At 33.8% G+C, this 18,784-nt stretch overlaps 2 protein-coding genes across 9 annotated transcripts; both read left to right on the top strand.

Moving 5' to 3' along the window:
* Positions 1–7,667: 7,667 nt before the first annotated feature.
* On the top strand, positions 7,668–12,154 carry LOC125189130 (uncharacterized). Of its 5 annotated transcripts, none has more exons than XM_089058195.1 (3): positions 7,668–8,012; positions 9,142–9,812; positions 11,582–12,154. In XM_089058195.1, the coding sequence occupies exons 1-2, from the start codon at positions 7,899–7,901 to the stop codon at positions 9,775–9,777; spliced, it is 750 nt and encodes a 249-aa protein (XP_088914321.1). In that variant the 5' UTR covers positions 7,668–7,898; the 3' UTR covers positions 9,778–9,812; positions 11,582–12,154. The 5 variants fall into 5 exon arrangements, with proteins under 5 accessions (XP_088914321.1, XP_047942316.1, XP_047942318.1 ...); XM_048086359.2 differs by having other exon boundaries at positions 9,142–9,816; positions 11,551–12,154; XM_048086361.2 differs by lacking the exon at positions 11,582–12,154 and adding an exon at positions 10,229–11,041 and having other exon boundaries at positions 9,142–9,816.
* Positions 12,155–13,384: 1,230 nt separating this feature from the next.
* LOC125189128 (uncharacterized) lies at positions 13,385–17,722 on the top strand. Of its 4 annotated transcripts, none has more exons than XM_089058254.1 (3): positions 13,385–13,701; positions 15,346–16,020; positions 17,093–17,722. In XM_089058254.1, the coding sequence occupies exons 1-2, from the start codon at positions 13,633–13,635 to the stop codon at positions 15,979–15,981; spliced, it is 705 nt and encodes a 234-aa protein (XP_088914380.1). In that variant the 5' UTR covers positions 13,385–13,632; the 3' UTR covers positions 15,982–16,020; positions 17,093–17,722. The 4 variants fall into 4 exon arrangements, with proteins under 4 accessions (XP_088914380.1, XP_088914379.1, XP_088914378.1 ...); XM_089058253.1 differs by lacking the exon at positions 17,093–17,722 and adding an exon at positions 16,433–16,655; XM_089058252.1 differs by lacking the exon at positions 17,093–17,722 and adding an exon at positions 16,433–16,655 and having other exon boundaries at positions 13,386–13,701; positions 15,346–16,016.
* Positions 17,723–18,784: the final 1,062 nt, after the last annotated feature.

Raw genomic sequence — 18,784 nt, 5'->3', positions numbered from 1 at the left:
ATTGCATAAGTCAATTAGTGGTTTATAGTTTATTATCAACTACCTTGACTTATTAAGAAATCCTAACGATAATATATTATTATTTGATTAAATAATTTTTTACACTTGCTTGAGTTCTAATATCAAAAAAATAAATAGATCAAACCGAGAATTATTCTCATCAAACTATTTTTTCTGTAAAAGAAATTTTATGACATTAGTGTTGGATTAAATAATTTTTTAACGTGGTTGACACTTGAGATCTAATGTTGCAAAGTGAATAGATCAATTAATGAAATATTATAATCCAACTATTTGGTTTGTAAGAGAAATATTTTGACATTAGTTTTGATTGAGATATAATGTTGCCAAATAGATAGATGTATTACTGATTTGATTAAATAACATTTTAGTGCTTCAAATATAATATTGCATAACTCAACTAGTGATTTATTCTCATCCAACCTTTTGACTCGTTAGAGAAATCCTAATGACATTGTTATTTAATTAAATAATATTTTAATTTACTTTAGCTCTAAAATCACAATAAATAAATAGATCAAACGGTTGAATTATTCTCATCGTACTATTTTGTCTATTAAAGATATCCTATGACATTAGTATTTGATCATAGGAGTATAATTTGTTAACATGATTGAGACTTGAGATCTAATGTTGCAAAGTAAATAGAATTAGTGTATTATTGTAATCCATCTATTTAATTTGTAAGAGAAAACTATGGTATATATTAGCCTTGATTGGGATTTGATATAGCAAATTGGATAGATCAATAAGCGATTTAATTAAATAACATTTTAATGTACTTGAGATTAAAATATTGCCTAATTCAACTAATAAATACAAATAATGAATATCAGTAAGAATTACTACTAACTTATATTGTCACTTTGATTTAACGGTAAACAATAGTACTATTTAACATAGAAATTTAAGAGAATGAGTTAAATTTGCATTGTACAATCACATAACATTTTAATGAGTATGTTATAGTGATAGAATGTGCAAATTGTCACGATTTAGGTTTCAAAAATATAAAATATTAACGCAGTAACATGAATATGAATACTCTATTTATTTTATTATTGCACATTATTTTTATTTTTTTTGGTAAAGTATTGCACATTATTTTAATAGTATTGATATTAATGATATGAATATTGTACAATACGTTTATGTATGTTTTAAGTGATGCAATTATATATTTTATGAAACGTCAAGTGAATTAACGGTAGTTATGCTCTATTTTATGGAGTGAAAGCAATTATAATAGTAGTGTTTATAATAAAGATCTATACTAATATAGAGTGAGAGTTCTATTAAAATTCACAATATTGCCATTGATGGTTGTTTTGGAGGGAACTATTTTGTTATGTGGTCAATTAATATAATTTTTTATTATCTCAAAATTGTTGCTCATCAAAGGTTCAATTTACGATACAATTTAAATAATATTTTATTGTTTCAAAACTGTTGCTCATCAAAGGTTCAATTTACAATACAATTTAAATTTAAATAGACCATATTCAATAGGAGTAATATAGTATTTATTGGCCAAGTTAGATGGCCCACTAATGAATAGGTTTAAATAGGTTTTCAAGTTTCATTCCTTTATTATTTATGATTCAGCCTTTTTTGGTGTATATATATGTATAAATATATTTATATATTACATATATTTCGTAGATTATATAGATTATTTTATTTATTTAATTATTAGTTCAATGTAAGTTCGGATTTAATATCTATGTTCTTTTTCTAAGATCTTAATATTTATCACACAATTTCGCTTTTTACAAATCATATTATTATTTGGGTATGTTTGTGTTTACTTTTATTATATTTATATATTATATATTATATATTTATTTACATTAAAAATTATCTAAGTCTATTTTGTGATATATCATTTATATCATTTACATGAGATAATTGAAAGGTCCTTTAACCATGATTTTCACATTTTTGGGACACTACATTGTTTTATAGTTGGGTTGGCCTAAGGTGTTGATTCCTCGAATGACTTTAATACCATCTGATCCATCGTTGCCATTCAAATTCCAACGACGACAATTTCCATTAATTGTGTCTTATGCAATGACTATTAACAAAAGTCAAGGTCAATCGCTTTCACATGTTGGATTGTTTCTGAAAAAGCCCGTCTTCAGTCATGGACAACTGTATGTTGCTGTATCAAGAGTCACAAGTCATGATGGTTTGAAGATATTAGTTTGTAAAGATGATATTGATAGGAGTGGAGATTCTACTATTAATGTTGTTTACAAAGAAGTTTTTCAAAATTTATAAACTCATGGTTGTTGTTGTTACTATTGTACTTTCTATTTTTCTATTTTTGTGATTTTGTTGTGGAAACTTATGATCTATTTATTTAGTTAAATTGTTAACTACTATTTTGTAATTCTGATTTTATTATATTGTAATTGTGTAAGATTAGCCCTCAAAATTCATTTTAGTTGCACATTTCCTTATATACATTTTAATCAACGGAATTATATTCTACATTCTTAAATATAAACATCGTTATCTCTTCATTCTACTTTGTCTTACTTTTTCACTCAATTTTACAAATCATTTTTTTATAATAATTATATGTCTATTACTAAATAGTTTACTTCGTGGCCAGAGATTGATATTTTTCTCCATATTGTATTTATATTTATTTTAAATTTTAAATTACTTACCAATTGTTTTCATTATTGAAAATCCTATGACCCGTGCATAGCATGGGTGTTAACACTAGTTTAGTGTAAATTTTCACTTTCATTGAAACTACAAAAATGTAATTAAAGCAGAATTTCAAATTCAAATTTGGATAGTGAAAAGAGGGGGATTCTTTAAATAAAATAAAAAATTTGGCTGAAGGTTAATAACGTCATTTTATTTTGTCCACTATCCATTATTAATATTTTAATATATAATTAATACTATAATTTATTAATATACTCTTGTGTGGTTGACCATAATGTGGTCGTTTAGTATCACCCTAAAAATTAATATATTTTTATTTTTTTATTTTATTTCTTTAACTAAATGCACAGCCGGGATCCCTATTGTTGCAGTTTCTGCCGCATGGCACAAACAAAGTTATTATTGTTTATTTTTTTTAATAATTTTTGTAGCCTTTTGTGAGTTAAAATTTCAGATCTGATTGTAAATCAATGCTTGGCAACTACCTTCTGGAATCACTGGGGATGGGAAATCACCTGTTAGGACAATTGGATTATGGAAGTGGTATAGGCATAGATACTATCATATCACATCACGTTTTTTTTAGCATTGATAACTCAGCCCATTATCATGGCCCACGTTTGATAGCTTGTGCCAAAATTGTGGATCAACTTTATTTGGTCATCTTTTCCCTATTTATTAGTTGTGAAAACACTTTTTCCCTTCTAGAAACCGTAATATTCGTCCCGATCTGTCGATTAGTGGAGCCAAAATTTAGTCTCAGATCTGTGGTGGAGAAGCTCCTGCAATGAAGAGGGAAGAAGCACGTTCAAATTTTTGGGATGTGAATTGTAGAAAATGAAAATGGGATGTTAGAGGAAATATTGGTCAGTAAAATGGTGCATATTCCAAAGCAGGTTTGTAAATCCTGGAAATTGTCCCGGTCAATTAACCAGCTCTTTCCCACAAAAGTATCGGGTCACATGGGTTTTGTCCCGGGTCGCGCTGATTGTTGTCAAAGCTACCAAATGGCTGGAAATAGTATTATTAACTTATCAAACCATACGTAGCCCCTCTACAAAACGGACCCTTAAAGTTATAGGTGCAGGCCTATTACAATAGACAACTCCTATATATAAATAGACTACAATTAAAATTGCAAAATGTAACATTTTTAATTTCTGCAAATCTGCAATTAATTCTTTTGCTTCCCTCTTTGTAAGATCTTTAACCAGATAATAAAATTCAAAAGAAAAAAGATTTTATTGGATATAGAATTAAAGAACCTTATTTTTCTAAAATTATTGCAAAATTTAGCAAACCGACTTAAAAAAATTACACATGAAAATCTGATGTTCAATATGCAAAAGTCAAAATTCTAAAGAAACAATTATTTTGATGGATGTTCAATGTGCAAAAGTCAAACCCCAAAAAATATGAAAAATTAGTAGTGTACTTTAATTGACAGAATCTTGATTCAAAAGAAAAAATCTTACGTGTAATTAATCTGCAGAATCCTAAAGTTGAATTCTTTTTGATGGATTTGGATTATGCGAATTTGTATCAGGGTGACAGGGTGGCGTTTGACTGAGATTGGGACTCAATATCTACATGCTTTATTGTCACTCCTGCAATAGTTTTATCGTTATTATAAAGAGTTGTCATTACTCATTAGTCATAATCATAAAGAGTTGCCATCATTCAATTACATTTCGTTGATCATGTCATCATGATGCGTGTAAAAAATATTTAAATATTAAGTAAAATATTTATTGACTACTAAGAGCATTCGCTTCCGTGCTCTTAGCTAAGAGCACGGAAGTGAGCCCGAACCCACTTTTACTCCTTTTCCTTACCTAAGAGCATAACATCCACATCCGTACTCTTAGAGCATCCCCATCCGTGCTCTTAGCTAAGAGCACGGAGGTGGGCCCGGACCCACTTTTACTCCTTGTCCTTAGCTAAGAGCACAACACCCACATCCGTGCTCTTAGCTAAGGACAAGCTCAAGGGTCCCACCATTCTATTATTCAATTTAAATACTCCAATTATTAAAAACATTTCTATATTAAAAAAATACATTAAATAATAAAAATTACATAATTAAAATCCTAGAAAATAAAAATTACATAATTAAAATCCTAGAAAATAAAAATTACATAATTAAAATCCTACAAATTAAAAATTACACACGTGAAAGACTAAGACTACTCCTCTAACCCCAGTTGCCTCTTGAGACCTCGGATCATTTGCTCATGTGTTGCAAGTTGATCCGGAGTCATCTGAGACGTATCGTTCATATAGAGTTGACTCAAGATGGCCCACAACGTGTTGTTCGGGGGTGGAGGAGGCACAAAGGGAGCGGGGCGGGGGCGGTTGGCCGCCGCTTCTTCCTTCCTTGCGGGCGGGAACTGCTCGGGCCAGCGTCGGGGCTACCCAAGTTAGCTCCGGCAAGCTGGGTAGCCACATCATCGGAGGCGCCGTCGGATAGGGCAACCGACCTGGACCGTTTGCTGGAGGAGCTGGAGGAGGATGCTGTTATGCCGCCCCTATACTTCGGATGTTGGCGCCCCTCCTGCCAACAATCGAGATACTTGAACGGTTTGCACTCCTCCCGTTGGTATGCCGCCAAGGCGGCAGTGACGATGTCGAGCTCGTTCGTGCCGCTCCCCGCCGACCGCTCTTCCTGGAGGTAAATCCCCTGGAACTTCCCGATTGCCTCGTTGCATCTGTAGATGCAATTGCGAACCATACTATCATTGCGATAGATGGTTCCCGCCGGCCGGGTTTCATTGTAGAGGCGAGTGATGCGCCACCAATACGTATCCCCGGTTTGGTTCGTGCCGACGTCCGGATCTTCAGAGACTGCCAAGTAGGCTTTGAACATCGCCATCATCTCACCCGGAGTGTACGGGGTGCGGGTGCCACGAACAGGAGGAGTAGGAACAGAAGTAGGAGTAGGCGTAGAGCTGCTGCTCCCTCCCGATCCGGGTTCGGGTGCCCACCCGAACCCGGGGGCGTTTAGGTCGTGCAACGGGTAAGGACGGTAGCCACTCGGAGCTTGCGAACCTTGGGTTTGAGGACCGGCCGTAAATTGGGTTTCCGGACTATATCCGGCTTCGGAGTCGAACTAATCGTGGCTCCAACCGCGATTGCCGAAAGGGTGATCGCCGGAGCCGGACATTGTGTAGTGTGGTGAGAGTTTAGATGAGAGAGTATGAGGAAAAAAGATGAGAGAATGTAGATGATGATAGAATAGATAATAGATGAGAATGTGATTTTTTTGTGTTGGAGTTGGGGTATTTATAGATGAAAATGTGAATTTTGGAGAAAAAAAATTGAAAAATTAATTAAAAGTGGATAGAAAACGGATATATTTTTTTGAGAAGTGGGAAAATATTTTTTTTTATTTAAAAACATTTTTTAAAATAAATTTTGAATTTTTAAAAAATTAAAAAATAAAAAATCGAAATTGCCAACGGCTATGCCGTTGGCCAATCAGAAGCTGCCACGTAATTGTGCTCAGCGGCACGGACGTGCTCTTAGCTAAGAGCAGCGCCGTGCCGCTGGCACGGACGGACGACCTCCAGCGGCGGACGGACGAGCTTTGTCCAGTGGCACAGACGGACGAGCACCAAAAATCTCACCGCTGCGGATGCTCTTAACTAAGTATAAGCTCAATGGTCCCGCCATTCTATTATTCAATTTAATTAAAAACATTTCTACAATATTAATGAGTTGGATTGGATTAATATTGATGATATGAAAGAGATAGAAATTAATTAAATATTAAAAATATGATTGGTTGGATTGAGTTGAGTGGTCGCTAATAAACATGATCTAGGATTTTTTTACTTTTGAAGTAGTAATTATCTAGGAGTAATTTTCGGTAAAGGCCTTCCAAAAAAACCCGTTATTGCACAATTTTGGTAATGGCCTTCCAAAAAACACGTTATTGCCATTACTACGAGCATTCTCGCTCTTCCCTAATTCATTATTTCTTTTTTTAATTGGTGTGCCCAATTTGTAGGCAAGACTTTTAAAATAAAAGTAAAAGAATGAAGAAATAGAAACTGAAGAAGAAGAAAAACCACATGTTTTGTAATTTAGATTTTCAAAAATACCCTCCATAACCCAAAAGTCATATATTTGGTATCTATGATTATTTTTGTCACGGAGTATCAAAAATGATACAAAACAAATATTAGATACTATTTTTGTGCAAAAATAAAATTAGATATTACTTATTTAGTTCACTCAAAGTAAATAGTACAGCTCTTTCTTATCTAGTTAAGATAAATCTATAAATATATCTATAGTCTATAAAATCAGTTATTGACTTGAGCATTTGAGGCCAACGTTAATAGAATGTGGACTATTGCATATTGTAAAATTTTAGTTTCATGTATTAAAACTTGTCAACATATGATTGCAAATTAATAAAATGTGGACTGTTTCAATATAGTAATCATCTATTAGGCCTATTTGGTATGTGGAATGGAATGACATTTCTATCTCCGTTCCATTCCTTTGCTTGGTATTTTATTTTCTTAGGAATAATCATTCCACTTGGAATCACCATTCCATTCCCCATGGGAATAGCCATTCCTTCAATTTAGCTAAGGAATGACCATTCCATTCCATTTCATTTTAAATTTTTTCTTATTTTAAAATTTAATAAAATTATATAAATATTATTTATATTATATTTGAATTTAATAACATCTCAATTTTATGATAAAATTAAAATTTTAAAATTTTTAATAATTGAAAAAAAATCCATGCACACATAGCAAGACACTCACACACACACCAAAAAAAAACAAGCACACACACACACAACAAAACACACACTGACACACACCAAAAAACACACAAGCACGCACACACACACAACAAAATATACACACAAAGCAATACACATAATTTCGTTCCATCTGTATTCCTTTCATTCACTAAACACAAGAATGAACGAGGATTCTATTCTATTTCCATAGTTGACAAGAATGAACGAGGATTCTATTCTATTCCCATAGTTGACCATTAGTTGTGTGGTTGACCAAAGTTGTTTAGCATCACCCTACTTTATATTAGTATAAGATGGTTGGAAAAGTGCCCATATTTGGAAAAGTATCCAGTAGTATCACTGGACACAGATTTTAAACTCTCCCTGAACTGAACTATAATTCAGCTGTGCGTTAGAGCTCATTCGAATGCCTTCAGGTACCCCCAAGCGCTATAGTTGTCGAGACAGCGTTGCAATGAATCTACTGCCAAGCTCAATCGAAGGGAAAGTAGAGACTCTGGATTATATTGCTGAATTTGAGGTAAGCACAAACTTTTCTTTCAATTAGTTTCTTTAATACCTTTTGGATTGTGAGTAGGGAAAAGTAATTTGATTCCATTGTTAATCTTGTGTTTGGTTCAACAATAGTAAAAGTATGGAAAGTAATTTGATTTCTAAAAACAGGGAAAGTTATCAAATTATGAATCCCGAATCGTAAAAATACTCTTTTCTGTTTCATATACATCACGTTACTTCATCCAGATCCGCAAATTCTTCCCAGTTTCGTCTCAATCCTCCATCAGCAAGTACCTTTTTTGTTTACAATCAACGAATTTATGCTTTGATTTATATTTTTGCAATTCTGTATTTTACCTTCTGATCTGATTCTTCTTTTTTCCTTTGTTTTCTTTTTAGGGTTTATGTAGATTTTGGAAAAGTATTTTCATTGTAGTTAGTATAGGAATTTGGACGACACTGAGGTGAAATTGAGAGGCTTGCTAGTTGAATAGTGTATCTTTCATCATTGAATTATTAATATAGAGATGATTTTTTGTTTACCAGTTCGTTCAATACCTTCTCTTTGTTTTTATTCCTTATTTTCATAAAATCTGGGCTTTATTCAGTTTTATTTGAAGAGTAGTATCTAATCATCATTATCTTTCATAGAATTAAAGTTAATTTACTTAATTTGCTAGCCAAAGTGGTGACCTATATCTGTGTCTGTGCTTAAACAATTAAGAACTAAAAAATGGGCTTAGTAAAGTAAAGCCCGAATTCTGTGACCTATATCCGTGTCTGTGCAAAAGAAAAGAAGGCTGCTTTGGTTGGGTGAGGTTGGGGGCCGGCGAAAAGCCTTTTATGGGAGAACTTTGGAGCTGATGGTGGGTCGGCTGATCCCAACTAGCTCAGCCAGTGTTTGTACTATTTTATAAGTAGTAGTACAAACTAATAGTATCCTTTGTTTAAACTCTGAACATAATTTTCAAGTAATTATCATGAAAATATTGATTGTGATTTGTGTGAATAAGTTTTGAGTTTCTATTGATTCTCTAATGCCACGAGATAGTGAGATAATTTTGATTGACTTTAAATATATAATGTGATAATTATTTCAATATTATGGAGTATTTATTGTCTTTAATTCCTGGATACACCATTTCTGCGTGCAGGATAAAGATAATGTGATTTTGTTGGTGTCGTCTGTAATATCAACGATTTCATACAATAGCGCCGTCAACCCACCAGGCGGCGTGTGGCAGAATGACACACCACTTCACAGTGCTGGGCATGTCGTGATTGGATATACTCATCCAAGTGCTTACATATTTTTGATGTTTTCTAACACCTTAGCATTGAGTCTAGCTCTCCTCACAATCTTCCTCGTCACCGCTCAATGGACATCGAAAAAACTACTTCTATCACGAGCCGTCTGGTATTCGATGTGGGTGTCCCTGATAGCTGTCCCTGCAAATTTTGCAGCATCAACACTGGCAATCGCTCCCAGCGGGAAATCAAAAGCCTTTAACGACGCCGTTTTGTGTTGCACGTTCCTCCCTATAGGCTTGGCATTCCTTTTGGTGATTATGATCCAAATATTTTATTATGAGGAAAACATAAGACAGCTGGGAGTGAAGCTGAGGGTGCTGTGGCAGAATGTTAAGAGAACTGTGGGCGTAGGTGAGGGTATTGGGACAGAAGCCGACAATGGCACTGGGACAGAAGCTGAGGGTGTTGGGACAGAAGCTGCAGATGGTTTGATCGGATTATCTGCGTCAATTGTTACTCCAATCATTTTGTACAGCTGAAAATTGATCATCCGGCGCTGGAAGGCTCATATCTAGTAGGTCTCTAATTCTTATTTACCATTATCTTGTTAGGCTTGACTTGATTGGATCTAGTATTGCATGAATTTAGTACTATGCTTTTATCAGTGATCTTTTTGATGAATTTTAAAGTAAAATGGGTCAGATTAGATATGATGAATTTCAAACAGTCTCTTAATGATAAAATTGTTTTTAGTTTGGTAAGAGATTCGCGTCGCATGCTCCATTCAGAGTTTTGTAGAGGAAGTTTATGATTGTTTTACTAAAGTTGTGTAGTCGAGTCCAAAAGTTACGGGATTCTGAAGAAAATGCGGGGTTTTCAAGATATACTTGCGTTTTGAACCCAAATCTATTTCCTACTTATAAGATTTGACTTTTATTACTGTAGTATATTTCAGTCTCCCTCACTCTGTATACGTGTGCTCTTTCTTAGGAACAACTTGTCCAATATAGAAGAACAAGACAATTTAATAATGACCAAGCAGCGATGTTACCTCCAGTTTTTGAATAATCCTAGTTTTTTAATTGTTTAATGTTCATAAACTCGTTTTACTCTAGTTATTCTTGTATTTGTTTAATTTATTGGCTATACTTTGATTGATGTGTATCACTAATACAGTACTATTTTGAAGTTATATGGAGTAGTTTTTTTTTTTTTTGTTTACTGTTCATAACTCATTTTGCTTTAATTATTATTGAGCTTCTATTTAACCTATTGGCTATACTTTGATTGATGTGTATCACTAATACAGTACTATTTTGAAGTTATATGGAGTAGTTTTTTTTTTTTTTTTTTTACTGTTCATAACTCATTTTGCTTTAATTATTATTGAGCTTCTATTTAACCTATTGGCTATACTTTGATTGATGTGTATCACTAATACAGTACTATTTTGAAGTTATATGGAGTAGTTTTTTTTTTGTTTTGTTTACTGTTCATAACTCATTTTGCTTTAATTATTATTGAGCTTCTATTTAACCTATTGGCTATACTTTGATTGATGTGTATCACTAATACAGTACTATTTTGAAGTTATATGGAGTAGTTTTTTTTTTTTTTTTTTTACTGTTCATAACTCATTTTGCTTTAATTATTATTGAGCTTCTATTTAACCTATTGGCTATACTTTGATTGATGTGTATCACTAATACAGTACTATTTTGAAGTTATATGGAGTAGTTTTTTTTTTTTTTGTTTACTGTTCATAACTCATTTTGCTTTAATTATTATTGAGCTTCTATTTAACCTATTGGCTATACTTTGATTGATGTGTATCACTAATACAGTACTATTTTGAAGTTATATGGAGTAGTTTTTTTTTTTGTTTTGTTTACTGTTCATAACTCATTTTGCTTTAATTATTATTGAGCTTCTATTTAACCTATTGGCTATACTTTGATTGATGTGTATCACTAATACCATTTTGATGTTATATAGTAGTAGTTTTTTTATTGTTTGTTGTTTATTGTTTATTGTTCATAAGTCATTTTGCTCTAGTTATTCATGAGCTTCTCTTTAACCTATTGGCTATGCTTTGATTGATGTGTATTACTGATATTAATTTGATGTTATATACTCCTAACTCCTAAGTAGTTTTTTTTTATCGTTTACTGTTCATAACTCACTTTGCTCCGATCTTATGCTGAATAAAATTCTTAACATGTGGAATAATATTTTTATGATAATATATATTTTATTTAATGAGTAATACTTAGTTTAATAAGTAGTAGTAATAATTACTACTTGATCGCCAGATCAGTGATGTGGCGCTGTTGTCGCCAGCAGTAGAGCTGTTACGCGGAGCCAATGTCGGGGAAGCTTATGTTCGGCGGAGCCTGCGTCGTCGCCACCGTGATCAGCGGCGAAAGCTGTGAAGAGCAGTGGGTTTGTGCGGTGGTTTCCAGCTATTGTGGGATTTCGAGATCTAAAATTACGAGTGAGGATGGCTCGGAGTTGTGGTGATTTATTCGTCGGAGGAATTTGGATGACCGTAATTGATGACCCTCTTTACTTGTTATACCGTCTGAATTTTGGTGAAATTTTAGCGATCGTTGTTCGAGCTGGAGGATGCAATGTTTATCAATGTGCTAGGAGCTACAAGGTTTATGATTGTCCATGAAGTATAGTTTAAATTATCGTAATTGATGCATCTGTTAACATGTTTTTTGAGAATTGCAATATTCATAGTCTTTTGTTTGGGGGAAAATATCCCATCTATGATTTAGATTGCTGATAGAATCAGGGAAAATATCTCACTTATGATCTCAAATTGCTGAATATCTGTAATCTCACATTGAATCTCTATGATCCGACTTGATGGTACATCATCTGAACTCTTTAATTTCCTTTAATTTCCCATGACTTTGTGCACTCTTTATTATATTTTTTAATAATGTATTTGATGTTGCTGAGAATTTTGATCTTATATCTTTAAATCTACTAAGTTTGAGGATTTTGACTTTTTTTAATATTTTTTAAACCTATTAATTTTAGTAGATTATATTTAATATAATCTATGAGTTTCTTCTTTCTATTTTAATTCTAATTATAAGGAATCCCTGTGCCCTAAACTATTAGTATAAGGCAAAATAATAAATATGGAACGGTAAAATAAAAAAGGAATGAAAAAAAGCAAGAAAGAGGGCCAAGCGGCGCCGTTTCAAGGCACAACACGGTGCTGTGTTTCCTCTCTCCACCGCAGAGGATCCAGTCCCGTGTAGAGAGTGTAGAGAGGGGAGCAGATCCTCTGTTGTGATACAAATCACTGTACTTGGTGCTGTGCATAAAACGCCGAAGATAACAAATGAAACGCAACACTAATTCATTTTGTTCAAACACCGCTACCTCCCTGGCCCCACCTCACCGATCCATTCTCTCCCACAAAATATATTAGTAGTAATATATAAAGCTAATCTAATATTTTTGTGATTAATTGTTAAAAATAATTTACATTATCAATATTTCTAGTAATAATATTTTAAAGTTGATTTCAATAAAGCTGATTGTGATTGGGACTAAATATGTATATCAAATATCGATTTTCCCGGTGAAGAAAATTTCTTTATAGTAATGATTCCTTTATGATTAAATAATTTTACAGGATTTAGTTCTATCACAATTACATCCAATAATATTTAGTTTTTTTTTCACAATTACACCCATTCCTATAAAACTATAACTATGATTAATACCACTAATTCATTTTTAGTAATCTATGACAAAAACTTTAAATCAATTTTATATAATATATTCAAATATTATATTTCACTCTCTGCTATAAATATTAATATTGCAAATTCATTGTTAATTACTGATGACTAAAATTTTGCTATAAATATTAATAATGCAATTTTTTGTTTAATTAATGACTAAATATGTTGGAATCAGCTTTATAAATACATTACTCCACTACTTATATATCGTGGGTGAGAGAATGAATGGATCAGTGAGGTGGGGCCAGGGAGGCAAGTGGTGTTTGAACAAAATGAATTAGTGCTGCGTTTCATTTGTTATCTTCGGCGTTTTATGCACAGCACTTGGTCCAAGTGCTGTGATTTGTACCACAGCCGTGGATCTGCTTCCGTGTAGAGAGTGAAAATGCGAATGCAAATGTGGATGTGGCGTGTCCATTTATCTTTATTTTATAAGACTCAATTTTTCAATGCAACACAAACTTGAATAATACAGGATGACTCCGTCGATAAAATACCCGCTTCTTCTGACTTCAATTCCCCACACTTCTTTCTCCTGTTCAGCTCTTTCTGTTACGGCTCCTCTCCTCGGTTACAGCTCTTCTCTTCTGTTCTCAGAAAATATACTACATTCGTCGAGACAAAATGAATTCATTACCAAGTGCAATAGTAGGGAAGGTAGACACTGTGGAGGATCTTAAAGCTGGATTTAAGGTAATCACGAACTTCTTTTCAATTAGTTTCTTTACTTTAAACGTACCAGGCATTTTCTACTGTTTATATTTTATAATCATTTCAAATAACGCTCACCGATCATATATTTCAATTATGCCCTAGTATATTAAATTGTTGGTGATTTAGGTTGATTTAATTAAAAGTTGAGCTAAATGAATAAATATGGAGTTAAAGAGTGTCCTCAGTGGTCGGGAGAGGGGGGCAGAGCCACAAAAAATGATAATATCATCCTGTATCGATTTTGGAACGGAAAATTCCTTCCGTCAGCCGACGAGATCGGCCTCTTCTCTCCCTCACATATGCATATGCAGATCTAGGTCACAAAATTTGTCCTTTATTTTACCGGTAAGGTCAATTTTTTGTTTTTACAGTAATATTTGAAGGAGTAGTTACGAAAGGATCGGTAATAGGCTTAAAAGGATCGGTAATAGGCTGAATTTTCACTGATATTTACTCCCTCCGTCCCCCATTAGGAGTAGCACATTGACCGGGCACGAGTTTTAAGAAATGTAAAGAAAAGTTGGTTGAAAAAGTTAGTGGAATGTGGGACCCACCTTTTTATATTGGTTTTATAATAAAATGTGAGTGGAATGAGTTAGTGGAATGTGGGACCTACTTACCATTTATGGTAAAAGTGAAGTGCTACTCTTAATTGGGGAGGGACTAAAATGGAAATTAGTAACTCTTATTCGGAGACGGAAGGAGTATATTACTCTCGTTTATCTCGAGATGTCCATCTTACTTTTTTAGTTTTCCTCATTCAAAGATGTGCATTTTCTATATTTGGAAACAAATCTATCTCTTTGTGCCACTCAAAAATGTGGATATGTACATGCTTATATAGCCTTGGGAGGATCTACCTATGATAAACCTAATTGCTTTATTTACATTTATTAACATCTTCTAGGTATGGTAAGAAATAATCACATATCCTCTAATTGATATCTTCCGGATATTGAGTGATTTCCTTCTAACAGTATCTATTCATCATTATCTTTTATTTGAGTTAAAGTTAATTTTCTAGCCAAAGTGGTGAAAAATAATGATAACTAGATACTATCTGATTGATTATGCGATCAAAAGTACTATGTGAAATCTTCGGTTTTTCCTCTTCCTCCATCCCATAGGGGTACAGAATCAAGAGAGAACCTTTTCTTCTGTATTTCTCCCCACACCCCTGCCCCCTCGGATCTGATCATTCCATTATATATGTACTCTTTAAAGAACTAAAAATGGGCTTAGTAAAGTAAAGCCTGAATTCTTTGACCTATGTCTGCGTCTGTTCAAAAGAGAAAGAAGGCTGCTTTGGTTGGGGCAAGGTCGGAGGCCGACGAAAGGCCTTTTCTGGTAGAACTTCGGAGCTGGTGGTGGGTCGGCTGATCCCAACTAGCTCCGCCAGTACAAACTAATTAATGTCATCCTTTGTTTAAACTCTGAACGTAATTTCAAGTAATTATCATGAAAATATTGATTGTGTGAATAAGTTTTGAGTTTCTATCAATTCTTCTAATGCTACATGTGATAGTGAGATAATTTTGATTCACTTCAAATATATAATGTGATGATTATTTCAATATTATATTTATTGTCTTTAATTCCTGGATACACCATTGCCCCTCGCAGGATAAGGATAATGAGATTCTGTTGGTGTCGTCTGTAGTATCAACGATTTCATACTATAGCGCCGCCAACCCACCAGGCGGCGTGTGGCAGAATGACACACCATTTCACAGTGCTGGGCATGTCGTGATTGGATATAATCATCCAAGTGCTTACATATTTTTGGTGTTTTCTAACACCTTAGCATTGAGTCTAGCTCTCCTCGCAATCTTCCTCGTCACCGCTCAATGGACATCGAAAAAACTACTTCTATCACGAGCCGCCTGGTATTCGATGTGGGTGTCCCTGATAGCTGTCCCTGCAAATTTTGCAGTATCGACACTGGCCATCGCTCCCAGTGGGAAATCAAAAGCCTTTAACGACGCCGTTTTGTGGTGCACGTTCCTCCCTATAGGCTTGGCATTCCTTTTGGTGATTATGATCCAAATATTTTATTATGAGGAAAACATAAGACAGCTGGGAGTGAAGCTGAGGGTGCTGTGGCAGAATGTTAAGAGAACTGTGGGCGTAGGTGAGGGTATTGGGACAGAAGCCGACAATGGCACTGGGACAGAAGCTGAGGGTGTTGGGACAGAAGCTGCAGATGGTTTGATCGGATTATCTGCGTCAATTGTTACTCCAATCATTTTGTACAGCTGAAAATTGATCATCCGGCGCTGGAAGGCTCATATCTAGTAGGTCTCTAATTCTTATTTACCATTATCTTGTTAGGCTTGACTTGATTGGATCTAGTATTGCATGAATTTAGTACTATGCTTTTATCAGTGATCTTTTTGATGAATTTTAAAGTAAAATGGGTCAGATTAGATATGATGAATTTCAAACAGTCTCTTAATGATAAAATTGTTTTTAGTTTGGTAAGAGATTCGCGTCGCATGCTCCATTCAGAGTTTTGTAGAGGAAGTTTATGATTGTTTTACTAAAGTTGTGTAGTCGAGTCCAAAAGTTACGGGATTCTGAAGAAAATGCGGGGTTTTCAAGATATACTTGCGTTTTGAACCCAAATCTATTTCCTACTTATAAGATTTGACTTTTATTACTGTAGTATATTTCAGTCTCCCTCACTCTGTATACGTGTGCTCTTTCTTAGGAACAACTTGTCCAATATAGAAGAACAAGACAATTTAATAATGACCAAGCAGCGATGTTACCTCCAGTTTTTAAATAATCCTAGTTTTTTAATTGTTTAATGTTCATTAACTCGTTTTACTCTAGTTATTCTTGTATTTGTTTTATTTATTGGCTATACTTTGATTGATGTGTATCACTAATACAGTACTATTTTGAAGTTATATGGAGTAGTAGTTTTTTTATTTTTTGTTTTGTTTACTGTTCATAACTCATTTTGCTTTAATTATTATTGAGCTTCTATTTAACCTATTGGCTATACTTTGATTGATGTGTATCACTAATACCATTTTGATGTTATATAGTAGTAGTTTTTTTATTGTTTGTTGTTTATTGTTTATTGTTCATAAGTCATTTTGCTCTAGTTATTCATGAGCTTCTCTTTAACCTATTGGCTATGCTTTGATTGATGTGTATTACTGATATTAATTTGATGTTATATACTCCTAACTCCTAAGTAGTTTTTTTTTATCGTTTACTGTTCATAACTCACTTTGCTCCGATCTTATGCTGAATAAAATTCTTAACATGTGGAATAATATTTTTATGATAATATATATTTTATTTAATGAGTAATACTTAGTTTAATAAGTAGTAGTAATAATTACTACTTGATCGCCAGATCAGTGATGTGGCGCTGTTGTCGCCAGCAGTAGAGCTGTTACGCGGAGCCAATGTCGGGGACGCTTATGTTCGGCGGAGCCTACGTCGTCGCCACCGTCATCAGCGGCGAAAGCTGTGAAGAGCAGTGGGTTTGTGCGGTGGTTTCCAGCTATTGTGGGATTTCGAGTTCTAAAATTACGAGTGAGGATGGCTCGGAGTTGTGGTGATTTATTCGTCGGAGGAATTTGGATGACTGTAATTGATGACCCTCTTTACTTGTTATACCGTCTGAATTTTGGTGAAATTCTAGCGATCGTTGTTCGAGCTGGAGGATGCAATGTTTATCAATGTGCTAGGAGCTACAAGGTTTATGATTGTCCATGAAGTATAGTTTAAATTATCGTAATTGATGCATCTGTTAACATGTTTTTTGAGAATTGCAATATTCATAGTCTTTTGTTTGGGGGAAAATATCCCATCTATGATTTAGATTGCTGATAGAATCAGGGAAAATATCTCACTTATGATCTCAAATTGCTGAATATCTGTAATCTCACATTGAATCTCTGTGATCCGACTTGATGGTACATCATCTGAACTTTTTGACGATAGGTTAAATATATCTGTAATCTCAAAATTTTATGTGATCCTCTTGCTCTTCCCACACATGTTGATGTACTCCAAATGCTCTGTTTTCTGAAATGTGTCCCCATTATAATCGTTGTGAAATGCAGAAATTTACAAAGGGCTTTTTATTCAGTGGACAGATTAAAAAAAGTTGCTGACTAGTATCATTTCTTACTCACCAAACACTTGTTACCATTTTCCAGTTTCAGTTATGTGGGCCACAACCGTCTATATCAGTCTAAGTTTCAATCCCACAATTGTGCGGGCACGACTAAGGCCCTACTTGGTATGGTGAAATGGAATGAGAAGGGATTGGAATGAAGGTGGGAATGGAATGGAATCATCGTTTCATTCTTGTGCTTGGTGAATGAAAGGAATACAGATGGAATGAAATTATGTGTGTTGCTTTGTGTGTGTATTTTGTTGTGTGTGTATGTGTGTGTGTTTTTTGGTGTGTGGCGTGAGTGTGTTTTTTTTTGGTGTGTGTGTGTGTTTTTTGCTGTGTGTCTGTGTGTTTTGGTGTGTCTGTGTGTGTTTTGGTGTGTTTTTTTTTGGTGTGTGTGTGAGTGTCTTGCTATGTGTGTGGTGGATTTTTTTTTCAATTATTAAAAATTTTAAAATTTTAATTTTATCATAAAATTGAGATGATATTAAATTCAAATATAATATAAATAATATTTATATAATTTTATTAAAATTTAAAATAAGAAAAATGTAAAATGAAATGGAATGGAATAGCCATTCTTTAGTTAAATTGAAGGAATGGCTATTCCTCCCATTGGGAATGGAATGGTGATTCCAAGTGAAATAATTATTCCTAAGAAAATAAAATACCAAGCAAAGGAATGGAATGGAGGTAGGATTGTCATTTCATTCTCCCATTCCATTCCACCATATCAAATAGGGCTAATAGATGATTACGATATGAAAACAGTCCACATTTTATTAATTTGCAATCATATGTTGACAAGTTTTAATACATGAAACTAAAATTTTACAATATGCAATAGTCCACATTCTATTATCGTTGGCCTCAAAATGCACAAGTCAAACACTGATTTTATAGACTATAGATATATTTATA

This window comes from Salvia hispanica, chromosome 5 (assembly GCF_029641045.1).
Source record: "Salvia hispanica isolate PSC_SH4W2 chromosome 5, Shi_PSC_v1, whole genome shotgun sequence".
Lineage (NCBI taxonomy): Eukaryota > Viridiplantae > Streptophyta > Magnoliopsida > Lamiales > Lamiaceae > Salvia > Salvia hispanica.
Note: the sequence above shows the minus strand (reverse complement) of the source record. Positions and strands in the feature narration are given on the sequence as shown.